General features: G+C 39.5%; 1 protein-coding gene across 1 annotated transcript in view; it reads left to right on the forward strand.

The window, feature by feature from the left end:
• Unc13c (unc-13 homolog C) overlaps nt 1–15,654 on the forward strand; it is a 439,545-nt gene that overhangs the window by 293,831 nt on the left and 130,060 nt on the right. Inside the window, exon 18 of the mRNA XM_052189342.1 lies at nt 9,127–9,212. Within this exon, the coding sequence (XP_052045302.1) occupies nt 9,127–9,212 (86 nt within the window). The remainder of the gene's footprint in view (nt 1–9,126; nt 9,213–15,654) is intronic.

Raw genomic sequence — 15,654 nt, forward strand, 5'->3', positions numbered from 1 at the left:
TTACAATGGTTTGTAAATTGGTTTATGTTACTAGTATACATAAATACATGGATTTATAATCTGGGAGCTTTCTTTTTTTACCTTTTTTTAAAATTCGATGTATTCTTTATTTACATATCAAATGATTTCCCCTTTTCTGGGTCCCCACTCCCCAAAAGTCCCATAAGCCCTCTTCACTCCCACTATTCCTCCATCTACTCCTTCCCACTTCCCTGTTCTGGTATTCCCCTATACTGTTGCATTGAGTCTTTCCAGAACCAGGGGCAACTCCTCTGTTCTTTTTGGACATCATTTAATATGTGGGATATTTCTTAGGTTAATATCCACTTATCAGTGAGTGCATACCATGATTGAACTTTTGAGACTGGGTTACCTCACTTAGTATGATATTCTCCAGCTCCATCCATATATCTATGAATTTCAAGAATTCATTGTTTCTAATGGCTGAATAGTACCCCATTGTGTAAATATACCACAATTTTTTAATCCATTCCTCCATTGAGGGACACCTGGGTTGTTTTCAGCTTCTGGCTACTACAAATAGGGCTGCTATGAACATAATGGAGCATGTGTCCTTATTACATGCTGGGGAATCCTCTGGGTATATGCCCAGGAGTGGTATAGCAGGGTCCTCCGGAAGTGCCATGCCCAGTTTTCTGAGGAAACTCCAGACTGATTTCCAAAGTGGTTGTACCATCTTACAATCCCACCAGCAGTGGAGAAGTGTTCCTCTTTCTCCACATCCTTACCAGCACCTGCTGTCTCCTGAGATTTGACCTTAGCCATTCTGACTGATGTGAGATAAAATCTCAGGGTTGTTTTGATTTGCATTTCCCTAATGATTAATGATGTTGAACATTTCTTAAGGTGTTTCTCAGCCCTCCGAAGTTCTTCATGTGAAAAATCTTTGTTTAGCTCAGTACCCCACTTCTTTTTATTCGATATATTTTTTATTTACATTTCAAATGATTTCCCCTTTTCTAGCCCCCCACTCCCCGAAAGTCCCATAAGCCCCCTTTTCTCCCCCTGTCTTCCCACCCACCCCTTCCCACTTCCCCGTTCTGGTTTTGCCCTATACTTCTTCACTGAGTCTTTCTAGAACAAGGGGCCACTCCTCCTTTCTTCTTGTACCTCATTTGATGTATGGATTATGTTTGGGGTATTCCAGTTTTCTAGGTTAATATCAACTTATTAGTGAGTGCATACCATGAGTCACCTTTTGAGTCTGGGTTACCTCACTTAGTATGATGTTTTCTAGCTCCATCCATTTGCCTAAGAATTTCATGAATTCATTGTTTCTAATGGCTGAATAGTACTCCATTGTGTAGATATACCACATTTTTTGCATCCACTCTTCTGTTGAGGGATACCTGGGTTCTTTCCAGCATCTGGCAATTATAAATAGGGCTGCTATGAACATAGTAGAGCATGTATCCTTATTACATGGTGGGGAATCCTCTGGGTATATGCCCAGGAGTGGTATAGCAGGATCTTCTGGAAGTGAGGTGCCCAGTTTTCGGAGGAGCCACCAGACTGATTTCCAGAGTGGTTGTACCAATTTGCAACCCCACCAGCAGTGGAGGAGTGTTCCTCTTTCTCCACATCCTCTCCAACACCTGCTGTTTCCTGAATTTTTAATCTTAGCCATTCTGACGGGTGTAAGGTGAAATCTCAGGGTTGTTTTGATTTGTATTTCCCTAATGACTAATGAAGTTGAGCATTTTTTAAGATGCTTCTCCGCCATCCGAAGTTCTTCAGGTGAGAATTCCCTGTTTAACTCTATACCCCATTTTTTTTTTTTTATATATATATATATATATTTTTTTTTGTCTTTTTTTTTTATTTGATATAATTTATTTACATTTCAAATGATTTCCCCTTTTCTAGCCCCCCCCCACTCCCCGAAAGTCCCGTAAGCCCCCTTCTCTTCCCCTGTCCTCCCTCCCACCCCTTCCCAGTTCCCCGTTCTGGTTTTGCCAAATACTGTTTCACTGAGTCTTTCCAGAACCAGGGACCACTCCTGCTTTCTTCTTGTATCTCATTTGATGTGTGGATTATGTTTTGGGTATTCCAGTTTTCTAGGTTAATAACCACTTATTAGTGAGTGCATACCATGATTCACCTTTTGAGTCTGGGTTACCTCACTTAGTATGATGTTCTCTAGCTCCATCCATTTGCCTAAGAATTTCATGAATTCATTGTTTCTAATGGCTGAATAGTACTCCATTGTGTAGATATACCACATTTTTTGTATCCACTCTTCTGTTGAGGGATACCTGGGTTCTTTCCAGCATCTGGCAATTATAAATAGGGCTGCTATGAACATAGTAGAGCATGTATCCTTATTACATGGTGGGGAATCCTCTGGGTATATGCCCAGGAGTGGTATAGCAGGATCTTCTGGAAGTGAGGTGCCCAGTTTTCGGAGGAACCGCCAGACTGCTTTCCAGAGTGGTTGTACCAATTTGCAACCCCACCAGCAGTGGAGGAGTGTTCCTCTTTCTCCGCACCCTCTCCAACACCTGCTGTCTCCTGAATTTTTAATCTTAGCCATTCTGACTGGTGTAAGATGAAATCTTAGGGTTGTTTTGATTTGCATTTCCCTAATGACTAATGAAGTGGAGCATTTTTTAAGATGCTTCTCCGCCATCCGAAGTTCTTCAGGTGAGAATTCTTTGTTTAACTCTGTACCCCATTTTTTAATAGGGTTGTTCGGTTTTCTGGAGTCTAACTTCTTGAGTTCTTTATATATATTGGATATTAGCCCTCTATCTGATGTAGGATTGGTGAAGATCTTTTCCCAATTTGTTGGTTGCCGATCTGTCCTCTTGACGGTGTCCTTTGCCTTACAGAAACTCTGTAACCTTATGAGGTCCCATTTGTCAATTCTTGCTCTTAGAGCATACGCTATTGGTGTTCTGTTCAGAAACTTTCTCCCTGTACCGATGTCCTCAAGGGTCTTCCCCAGTTTCTTTTCTATTAGCTTCAGAGTGTCTGGCTTTATGTGGAGGTCCTTGATCCATTTGGATTTGAGCTTAGTACAAGGAGACAAGGATGGATCAATTCGCATTCTTCTGCATGCTGACCTCCAGTTGAACCAGCACCATTTGTTGAAAAGGCTATCTTTTTTCCATTGGATGTTTTCAGCCTCTTTGTCGAGGATCAAGTGGCCATAGGTGTGTGGGTTCATTTCTGGATCTTCAATCCTGTTCCATTGATCCTCCTGCCTGTCACTGTACCAATACCATGCAGTTTTTAACACTATTGCTCTGTAGTATTGCTTGAGGTCAGGGATACTGATTCCCCCAGATTTTCTTTTGTTGCTGAGAATAGTTTTAGCTATCCTACCCCATTTTTTAATAGGGTTGTTTGGTTTTCTGGAGTCTAACTTCTTAAGTTCTTTATATATATTGGATATTAGCCCTCTATCTGATGTAGGATTGGTGAAGATCTTTTCCCAATTTGTTGGTTGCCAATTTGTCCTTTTGATGGTGTCCTTTGCCGTACAGAAACTTTGTAATTTTATGAGGTCCCATTTGTCAATTCTTGATCTTAGAGCATACGCTATTGGTGTTCTGTTCAGAAATTTTCTCCCTGTACCAATGTCCTCAAGGGTCTTCCCCAGTTTCTTTTCTATTAGCTTCAGAGTGTCTGGCTTTATGTGGAGGTCCTTGATCCATTTGGATTTGAGCTTAGTACAAGGCGATAAAGATGGATCAATTCGCATTCTTCTGCATGCTGACCTCCAGTTGAACCAGCACCATTTGTTGAAAAGGCTATCTTTTTTCCATTGGATGTTTTCAGCCCCTTTGTCGAGGATCAAGTGGCCATAGGTGTGTGGGTTCATTTCTGGATCTTCAATCCTGTTCCATTGATCTGCCTGCCTGTCACTGTACCAACACCATGCAGTTTTTAACACTATTACTCTGTAGTATTGCTTGAGGTCAGGGATACTGATTCCCCCAGAATTTCTTTTGTTGCTGAGAATAGTTTTAGCTATCCTGGGTTTTTTGTTATTCCAGATGAATTTGTTAATTGCTTTTTCTAACTCTGTGAAGAATTGAGTTGGGATTTTGATGGGTATTGCATTGAATCTGTATATTGCTTTTGGCAAAATGGCCATTTTAACTATATTGATTCTGGCGATCCATGAGCATGGGAAATTTTCCCATTTTTTGAGGTCTTCTTCCATTTCCTTCTTCAGAGTCTTGAAGTTCTTGTCGTAAAGATCTTTCACATGTTTGGTAAGAGTCACCCCAAGATACTTTATACTGTTTGTGGCTATTGTGAAGGGGGTCATTTCCCTAATTTCTTTCTCAGACTGCTTATCCTTTGAGTATAGGAAGGCCACTGATTTGCTTGAGTTGATTTTATAACCTGCCACTTTGCTGAAGTTGTTTATCAGCTGTAGGAGTTCTCTAGTGGAGTTTATTGGGTCACTTAGGTAGACTATCATGTCATCTGCAAATAATGATAGTTTGACTTCTTCCTTTCCAATTTGTATCCCTTTGACCTCCTTATGTTGTCGAATTGCCCGCGCTAGTACCTCAAGTACAATATTGAAAAGATAAGGAGAGAGGGGGCAGCCCTGTCTGGTCCCTGATTATAGTGGGATTGCTTCAAGTTTCTCTCCATTTAGTTTGATGCTGGCTACTGGTTTGCTGTATATTGCTTTTACTATGTTTAGGTATGGGCCTTGAATTCCCGTACTTTCCAAGACTTTAAGCATGAAAGGATGCTGAATTTTGTCAAATGCTTTTTCAGCATCCAATGAAATGACCATGTGGTTTTTTTCTTTGAGTTTGTTTATGTAGTGGATTGCATTGATGGATTTCCATATATTAAACCAACCCTGCATTCCCGGGATAAAGCCTACTTGATCATGGTGGATGATCGTTTTGATGTGTTCTTGAATTCGGTTGGCAAGAATTTTATTGAGTATTTTTGCATCGATGTTCATAAGGGAAATTAGTCTGAAGTTCTCTTTCTTTGTTGGATCTTTGTGTGGCTTTGGTATCAGCGTAATTGTGGCTTCGTAGAAGGAATTGGGTAGTGTTCCTTCTGTTTCTATTTTGTGGAATAGTTTGAAGATTATTGGTGTTAACTCTTCTTTGAAGGTCTGATAGAATTCTGCATTGAAACCATCTGGTCCTGTGCTTTTTTTGGTTGAAAGACTTTCTATGACTCCTTCTATTTCTTTAGGCGTTATGGGACTGTTTAGATGCTCTATTTGGTCCTGATTTAATTTTGGTATTTGGTATCTGTCATGGGGTTATTTGGTTCTCTAGGTTCTACCTTCTTGAGTTCTTTGTATATATTAGATATTAGCCCTCTGATTTAGGGTTGGTGAAGATCCTTTCCCAATCTATTGGTTGACGTTTTGTCCTTTTGACAGTGTCCTTTGCCTTACAGAAACTTTGTAGTTTTATGAGGTCCCATTTGTCAATTCTTGATCTTAGAGATAATCTATTGGTGTTCTATTCAGTAACTTTTCCCCTGTGCCCATGTCCTCAAGGGTCTTCCCAAGTTTCTTTTCTATTAGTTTCAGTGTGTCAGGTTTTATGTGGAGGTCCTTGATCCATTTGGAGTTGAGCTTAGTACAAGGAGATAAGAATGGATTGATTCGCTTTGTTCTGCATGCTGACCTCCAATTGAACCAGCACCATTTGTTGAAAAGACTATCTTTTTTCCACTGGATGCTTTCATCTCCTTTGTCAAAGATCAACTGACCATAGGTGTGTGGGTTCATTTCTGGATCTTCAATCCTATTCCATTGATCCACTTGCCTGACATTGTACCAGTACCATGCAGTTTTTATCACTATTGCTCTGTAGTAAAGTTTGAAGTCTGGGATACTGAATCCCCCTGAAATTCTTTTACTGTTGAGAATAGTTTTAGCTATCCTGTGTTTTTTGTTATTCCAGATGAATTTGAGCATTGCTCTTTCTAGCTCTATGAAGAACTGGGTTGGGATTTTGATGGGGATTGTACTGATTCTGTAGATTGCCTTTGGCAATATCACCATTTTAACTATATTAATCCTGCCAATCCAAGAGCATGGAAGATTTTTCCATTTTCTGAGATCATCTCCTACTTCCTTCTTCAGAGATCTGAAGTTCTTGTCATATAGGTCTTTCACTTGTTTGCTTAGAGTTACCCCAAGACACTTTATGCTGTTTGTGGCTATTGTGAAGGGTGTCATTTCCCTAATTTCTTTCTCAGTCTGCTTATCCTTTGAGTATATAAAGGCTACTGATTTGCTTGAGTTGATGTTGTAGCCAGCCACTTTGCTGAACTTGTTTATCAGCTGTAGGAGTTCTCTAGTAGAGTTTTTTGGGTCACTTAAGTATACTATCATATCATCTGCAAATAGTGATAGTTTGACGTCTTCCTTTCCAATTTGTATCCCTTTGACCTCCTTATGTTGTCTAATTGCTCTAGCTAGGACTTCAAGAACTATATTGAAAAGACATGGAGAGATCTAAATGGACACATAACCCCTAAAGAAATAGAAGGGGTCATAGATAGCCTTCTGACCAAAAAAAGCACAGGACCAGATGGTTTCAGTGCATAATTCGATCAGACCCTCAAAGAAGACTTAACACCAATACTATTCAAACTATTCCACCAAATAGAAATAGAAGGAACACTACCCAACTCCTTCTACGCTGATACCAAAACCACACAAAGATCCAACTAAGAAAGAGAATTTCAGGCCAATTTCCCTCATGAATATCGATGCAAAAATACTCAATAAAATTCTTGCCCACCAAATCCAAGAACACATCAAAATGATCATCCACCATGATCAAGTAGGCTTCATCCCAGGGATTCAGGGATGGTTCAATATAAGGAAATCCATCAATGCAATCCACTACATAAACAAACTCAAAGAAAAAAACCACATGATCATTTCATTAGATGCTGAAAAGGCATTTGACAAAATTCAGCATCCTTTAATGCTAAAAGTCTTAGAAAGGACAGGAATTCAAGGCCCATATCTAAACATAGTAAAAGCAATATACAGCAAACCAGTAGCCAACATCAATCTAAATGGAGAGAAAGTTGAAGCAATCCCATTAAAATCAGGGACTAGACAAGGCTGCCCCCTCTCTCCATATCTTTTCAATATAGATCTGGTAGCTTTCTTATGATGACTTTTTATAGTAATTGGCTAGGCTCTTTCAATGACGAAAGTTCTAGTTTTAATTTTGTTTAGGGTGTTGTTTCTTCTTAGTTTTGAGACAGGGTCTTAGTATATTAGCCCAGGCTGATCTAGACTTGCAGTCTTCCTTCCTCAGTCTTCCCAGGACCAGGATTATAACCCCTGCACCTCACCCTGTGCCAAGTGGTGTGTTGGTAGCATGTTGTGCATTCTGTATGCAGACTGCCATGGCATCTACAAATACAGCCTTCTCCCCTCCCTGCCAGTTTTTCCTCTTTCTCCTGCTTATTTTGCAGAATTTCAGAACTTGACTGGTGTTTAGTAGGAAACCCAAGAATAAATATTATAGCCTTTTAGTTTTCAGAAAAGATTTACTATACATAAGTAGATGTTGGAGTTTCCCACATATATTATTTCCTGTATCTGGTGCAGTGACCATCTTTTTTCCATTCAGTCTATTGATTGGTAAATTACAATGTTTAGTTTGTGAATGTTCAACTAACCTTGAATTTTACCAATAAGCCTTTTTGATACTAATCTTAATTGTCTTGTATGTATTGTAATATTGAATTTTGTGGATGCTGGGGAAATGCTCCGTGGTGAAGAACACTTGCTGCTCTTGCAGAGGACCTGAGTTCTATTCCCAACATTCACATCAGGTGGCTCACAACTGCAATTGCTCCAGCGCCAGGGAAATCTAGCATCCTCTTCTGATTTCTGTGGGCACCTGCACACACACACACACACACACACACACACACATAGATATGCACATATACATAATGAAAATAAAATAAATTTTTAAAAGGCATTGAATTCAGATTTTTACTGGAGATGCTTGAAGTGATGTATATAAGATATATTTGATGTATAATTTTATTTTTGTCCTTTTGTTCAGAAACTAGGACCTGATATGCTCTTACTTTAGTTCTGATTCAAAAAAAATAAATTTGATTAAATAAAATCATCTACTTTCTCCTCCATGAGCCCAAAACACTCATTATGTTATTTATAATTTTACTTCTGCTTGCTTGCAACATAAAAATTAATACGATGCAAACTAAGTGGTATCAGCACCCACGTACAAATAAAACCTCCTAAAATAATTTGTCCATAATTATTTTTATATTTATAAAATATAGTGAAGGCTGAGGACTAGTTTATATATGCATGTATATGTGTTTATTAATTTTTTCATTGTAGGAGTTCCATTCTAGGCTTAAGTTTTGGTAAATAAACCTATAAATGCATGTTTTAACATATGAGTGAATGTTATGAAAATTCTAATGTATGCTTTTCAGTCAGGGACATCAATGAAGTATATACCATTCTTTGTGTGGAAAGTATAATTAGAATAATTGCACATGTGTTGTTTTCCTCAAGGTCATAGGGACCATCCTGTGTACTTATATAGCTTCAGCAGAAATAATTTACAGAATTAACCTTTCTACATTTAAATTAGAAAACATAAATCTCTATTCTTTTGTATGCTTTGGTATATCTTGTGTATCACAAACGTGTTTGTGTGTGTGTGTGTGTGTGTGTGTGTGTGTGTGTGTGTTGGGTCTCTCTGGTGATATGTGATATCTGTTGTTTGGGTTGACTTGATCTACCCTCAAGATGAATGCACAGAAGACATTACTTGGTAAAATGAATGGAGCCCTTCTGACTCAAACACTTCACAACAATATCCTGGTAGTCTCTGGCCTTTGCTACTTTGCTGCCAATATAATAATGTTTATTTTCCCCACACCTACTATTATTTTCCAGATTATACTTTGGCATGTAGTCCAACCTCCAGTTTATTAAAGTCAGTAGAAATAAATTATATATAAATAAAAATATACATGAGTGTGTGTGAGCGTGAATATATCACCTGTGGTTATAGGTGAAATGAGACATGTTAGATTTTCAGGGATGCCATTATTTTTGATACACTAACAAGATGTGTTTTGTTTTAGGTTTCCACAAGAACTAAACATGGGAAAGATAAGTGCAGAAATCATGTGGTCTCTCTTTGCTCTCGATATGAAATATGCTCTAGAGGGTAAGCCAAACACTTATCTATATTTTCTAAAATATGTGTCAAAAATTAACATTGTAAAACCTGGATCATTGTGTTTAGCTTAGTTTTAATGTGTATTACTACATGGTCAAAGATGAAGGTCACAAAGTATTTAAAAGTTCCAAAGAACACTTTGTTTGTTTTTTTAACCAATCACTCCAAGTTATGATGCCATGGTATGTGTTCTACCTGTAGAGAAGATGTGCAGAAGCTGGAATAGTCTGGGAATTTTTACCCCAAAGTGAACCACACGTAAGGATGTGAAAATGATAGTGTTCCAGTTATTTGTCTCCAGCAGTTACTATTTCCAAACAGTACCTGTTATATAGATATGTATAGTTAAAGTAGAGCCAGCACTCACACTAAGTCAAAAGGAAGGCTCTTTATCAGGGCCACTACTCTCAGCAAGTGCAAATTCAACAGTGGAGAGAGCCAGTAAACAGCCTTAAATTAGCTATGTTTATCAATGTTGTTTGAGGGTCCCTTCTACACACAGAGGTTGTAATGGGACCATCGACTGATAGCCATCCTTGATCTACTAGCCTACAAAGCCTAGTAGAAGTCTCCTTCAGACGTAGTCCGCAAGAGTATCGTGAGCCAGGGAACACTAAATGGCTTCCATCTCAGTTGGTGTGAGGTGGTAAAAAAAGAGATTAGCCATGATCCTTTCCTGGAGCAAAACTATAGAAGTGAATCACAAGCACTGCTGTGGGAAGATGGTGGCCATGTCAGGACAGAGCTGACTTCGAGTGTCTGGAGACACTTCTAAATCAAGCTTGAGGTAGAGACGCCACAACTTCCAAGGAGCTGCCAGTAAAGGAACACTTCATTGACAAAGACCTGGATAAGAAATAGGAACAAAATCTCCCCAGGTAAAGAACATAATGGAAATAGAGCCAATACGTGGTGCATTTGAGAAAAGTCAGAGCATAGCAAGAAATAAGATTTGAGACCCTGGTAAGGGGTGAGTTTACAGGGCCCAGTGGGCCCCTTGAGGAACTTCACTGTGCGGAGAGAAATGGAAAGTGTTTGTCTTATTCACATGCAGCTTAGAAAAGTATTTAGCCATCTTATAAGATTGACTTATGGGATAGAACCAACTCAGAGCCCATGCCCCTTGAACCACTGCTTTCCAGCTTTGCTAAAATGTAAACTTCATGTCATCAAAAAGGAACACTCAGTCTACTAGCAACTAAGATTCTCCAGGCAGCACCGGTTCCATGGACCTATTCCCTGCATTCTCCAGCCATCCCTGAGCTCCCTTGGGATATCTAAAATGTCACAAAGTCAGCAGAAGAATTCTCAGTCTGACCCCCACCCAAACCCCTGATCCAAACCTGCTTCTTCTCCATGCTTCCTGCTGTAGCTGTTGGCACAGCATTCGTCTTTGACCCAAGGTCAGCATTGAGTGCTCATGTCTTCATCAGTCCTCATCATGGCTGCTCTCATGCCTGAGCTTCTCATCCTACTATGCATCTCAGACAACCGTGTTACATCCTCAGAAAAGACTTCCTCTAACACAGAAGTATATCTATATGGTCTATAGTGGACTATAGAAATGACTCAATAACAGTAATGAACTATACACATTACTCAGTAACTACTTAGGGCCTCTTAATTCAATGGAGCAAGATAAATGGCCACCAAGGACATGCCCATCTGTGGTCTTGGAGGCATGCTCATCATTTTGTTGACCTGTCCTTACCTATACAACCAGAGGAGCACATTGTCCCAACGTATCAGGTACTGGGGAAAGGTGGCTCCCCCCACAGCCCAGAGGAACTAATGTTTTAGATCCATATCAAGGAACACTGACTGCGGTGTGTCCCAATGCTTGCTGTTATAGAGATTTACTAAAATCTGTTTGGTTATTGACTGTGTTATAGAGCCTTCATTATCACTTTGACACACCCTAAAGTTGTCTGAGAGGAGAAGCCTCTACTGAAGAATTTTCTAAATCAGTTTAGTCTGTGGGCATGTCTATGAAGGATTGAACTGACTGAACATGGAGGTAGTGGGGGCCCAGCCCTCTGTCCCTGGGCCTGGAGGAAGGGGCTGTATAAGAAAGCTACCTGAGGACGAGCGTGTGAAGGAACCAACAGTTCTCCTCCATAGTTTCTGCTTCAAGATCTTGCCATGACTTCATCAATAATGGACTGTGATGTAGATGTATGAGCCAAATACATCATTTCCTCCTTTCAGTTGCTTTTGATCAGAATGTTTTACCACAGCAACAGAAAAGATTCTAGAGTGATTATGTTTACCTAAAATGAAATACTAATCCAGTTGTAGAGGACCTCACCTTTAATCCCAGCACTTGGTAAGGCAGAGGCAAGTGGATCTCTGAGTTCAAGGCCAGCCTGGTCTCCATAGGACAGACAGAGCTTCATAGTAAGACACAGTCTCAATAAAATAAACAAACAAAAAAAAGAAAACAAAAAAATACCAGTTTTAGACAAGTAAATGTGTATCCAAAAATATAAAACTTGATATTTTAACATTTTTTGAAACAGTTAAATTAGAAATGCTACAAGTAAAATTTTCTTTAGCTTTGATCATAAGCTTATTAATTATGTGTTCATCATTTCATAATCAGTACAAAAGCAGTAGTCCTAAATCTTGAGATTCTATCATCAAAAAGTATCCAAGATCAGTCAATCAATTAACATTTCATAGCCACTGGGACTCAACCCTCTGAGCAAGAGAATGCTAATTTGACTTTGATATAATTCACTTGTCATCTAATCTACCCACTTAAACTATATAATTCAGCAATTGTTGTCATTTTACATTTTACACTTGTGAGTATTTTCAGGAAGGTATATGTAGTAACACAGAGGAATTACTTGGATTATGTATCTTATATGACAGAAACCCCATCAGGCTTTATATTGTAATAGGATTGGATCTGTCATCATGTATTCAGAAAACCTTAGTGTGAACTAATATATGCATTTGTGTGAAAGAAGTTATAAGTAGGACAATAACCCTGAAGACAAATCTAGAGTCCTTCACCATTGCAGCTGAGCACTTGGTAGGATTTTAAACTGGGAGTGGATGAAAGACTTGAGAGTCACATGGTACAGAAAGCTTGATCATTTACTTATGGATGAGTCCAAGCAATTAGCATAGAAACTCTCTAAACATTAGCATTTTTTCTAAGAAATGCTTGGTAACTATAGGTTAAGGGTTGCTGTAAAGTTAAGTGTATGTGTCTGCGTGCGTGTGTGTGTGCACGTGTGTGTGTGTGTGTGTGTGTGTGTGTGTGTGTGTGTGTACCATATGCATGTGGTGAGTGCCCCAAGAGCCCAGGACAGGGCAGCAGAGCCCCAGCAGCTGAGTTACAAGTAGCTGTAAGCTATACAATCTGTATGCTGGAAACTAAACCCAAGTCCTTTGGAAGAGCTAAGCCCTCTCTCCAAGCCTAAAGTGAGTCTTTAACATAGCGTGCAAGCTCTCAAGCATGTTGCTAATAGAAGGAGAATGTTCCAGTCTCTACACAGGGGATAAAGGGCTTTGCAGGATTTCTGAGGAGTTGGTTATATTGGAAGAAGTTATAGATATGTCACAATCTAGCACACACTCTTCCCTTTTTCAATTTCAACGTATGTGTCTTCCAGAAACATCTCCATCTCCTTCTTACATTACATAAGTAACAATTAATAGAGAAAATTAGGACTAAGAGTATCTCAAGAATTGAAGGAGCATACTTAAAGACAGTCCTCAGGCAGGCTCTTTTGCATGTTGTTATTCTGCCCATTTGCCTCATAAAACATTGTTAAAATTAATCGGCTGTGGAACACTGCTTCAAGCCACTGACCTAGACAGCCTGTGTTGTTCTTACATAATTTGTCTTGTGGTCAAAGTGTCTGAATGTGACCGGTGAGCAGCTCAGATGGAGTCAGGTCAACAAAACAGAGCCGGCTAGGACCTAAGCGCTGGCTGCTTTGGGGAATAACTTTCTGTCCTTACTACACGAACTCATCAGCTTCTAATTAAAAGATAAAATAGCTTTATCCTTCTCTTGGCTCACTCTGTTTGAGGCAATGTACTTTGTCTTTCTGGTTGACATGAATTGCCTTTCAAACTCATTGTGTAAAAATTGCTATAATTGTTGCAAATATAATACCTGTTGTATGGAGCCAGGTACCAGAAGACCCTTACTGTCATGACAAAACAGTGGACTGAAGCAATATGAGGGAGGAATGCTTGATCTTGACTCACATTGTAATTCAGGCCGCCATGCTGAGTGAGGATGATAAAGCAGAATGCTCACATCATGACTGCCAGGAAGCAGAGAGAGAAAATGTCGGAGCTAGCTAGCTTTGTTCCCCACATTCAGGGTTGGTCTTGCCTGCTTCCTTAATCCTCTCTGGAAAAAACTCTCAGGAGCACAACTACAAGTGTGCCTCTATGGTCCCTGTGTCTATATCAATCCAGTCAGCCTAGGCTAAGGTCACCAGAAAACCGGAGGAAAGAAATAGAGGTGGAAAACGGTGTTCAGACATGATGTCTGACCTTATGCCATAATGCACGGTGTTCAGATGTGATGTCTCACTTCATGCTGAAACACAGTTGGTCAGCAGAGCTTTGAATATTTCCCAAGATGACAGTCAGACCCAGCGTCTACCTTGGGCTTCACTGCTCTGGGTTTTCTTCAGTTTGGTGCAGTATGTTAAACTTACCAATTCTCACTTTCCACTGACTGAAATCCTACAGGCAAAGCATTGAAGACAAAGCTAGCATGGGAGTGAGGAGAAACATACTCAACAAATATTAATTATTGATATGTTTTACCATTATGGTTTGGTAAGCAAGAACTTGAGGGCAATCATCATGTCAGACATCCAAATGCATCAATATTCATGTCACTGAAATGTTTGGCCAGTCTGAAAAATCAATGGACATTGTGTTTGTTGTTGTTTTAATTAAACCTGGCTGCCTGGAGATTTTTAAACCTGGATGCTTCCTCTTTGGTATAACACAAATGCATGACTTCAAAGTTCTTGTTAAGAGCAAATTTTGCAAAATCCAAAGATAAGAGATGTTAGGTCCCAAAATATAGACCTCAGGCCACTTAAAGAACTTCAGGTATTGCTACTGGCCTTGTGAACACAAAGATGATGAAGTCAAAAGGACACGATCTGTCTGGTCTGTCTTTGTCTTACTAACCTTGGAAAGAGTGTCATGAGTTTTCCTTGTTTCTCTCCAGTATTCTCATACCAGGTTTATCTCATATTAGCAATATCATAGCTTCTATCACTCTGGTTTGCCTGCTGATCCTCAGGATAATCACCTAATACCCAACTTTGCATTCTACAGTAGCAGAGGACCAAAGTTTGATTCCACATACCCACACAAGGCATCTCACAAGCACCTATAACTCTAGTTCCAAAGCCTTTGTTGTTTATTCTGGCTCCTGTAGACACCTGGATTCACATTCATAAACTTGCACATATATCCATAAATGCAAATAAAAGTGTTATTTGAAAATAAAATTCCCAGTGTCCTTTGATGGAAAACTAAGGATCCACATGGGTGGGTATCCAGGTAAACCGATGTCTTTAGCCCTCTTGCTCTGGCTAATTTGGATGTTCCTTCCCTCCTGTTCCATCCATCTTTATAGCACTTCCTTCAGCACCCAGAAAACTCAGGGCCTCCCAGACATGTAGTTGTTTGAAACATTGTAGTCCAGAAGAGCTCAGATACAAATAAGTAGAGCAAAGTATTTGAATCACAATCATAAGGTGGAACTAACAGTGGACCCTACCACACTGTTAGCAGGAAGTGTTTGCATGGAAATAAATGTAAAAGAAACCAAGAGGGTGACTGCAGTTGATGATGTCATCCTCTGCTTCTTCCCAAACATTTTTCAGAATTCAAGAGACTCATCCCTGCTTTCAAGAAAAACATCAGGATTATTTCAATTGGCATGCACATAGGAACATGACGCCTTCACACAGTAAATGCACTTCACAGCATCCTCCCCTGAAAGTCCTCAAAAGTTCCATCTCCTCCCTCCTATTTCCCTAACCACCTTGTAATTAAATCATAACTGCTTGCTTCATGTTTCTGGAGTAGGCAGGCAAGATAAACAATGTGTGTGATTAATTTAATGACTGTCAATGGAGACAGGAAAGCAAAACAGACATCCAGGAGGACCTGTGACACGGCTGTCCACCTGAACCTTTAACTGGACACCATTCACCTTATTATCTAGTTCAGTGAAAGATAATTAAAATATTATGACCCATGTGATATACTGTGTTCCTTTGATAGACATCAGAGTAAGTATACAATTAACCCATTTTCTTTGGGTCCAAATGAAAAGATAATTAAACATCAAAACCAAGAGTAAGCTGGTATCTCAGACTATGAATGTGTCTCTCACTGGCAATAGAAGCAAATTCTTTTAGTGTGCATC

Source organism: Apodemus sylvaticus, chromosome 7 (assembly GCF_947179515.1).
Source record: "Apodemus sylvaticus chromosome 7, mApoSyl1.1, whole genome shotgun sequence".
NCBI classification, from domain to species: Eukaryota; Metazoa; Chordata; class Mammalia; order Rodentia; family Muridae; genus Apodemus; species Apodemus sylvaticus.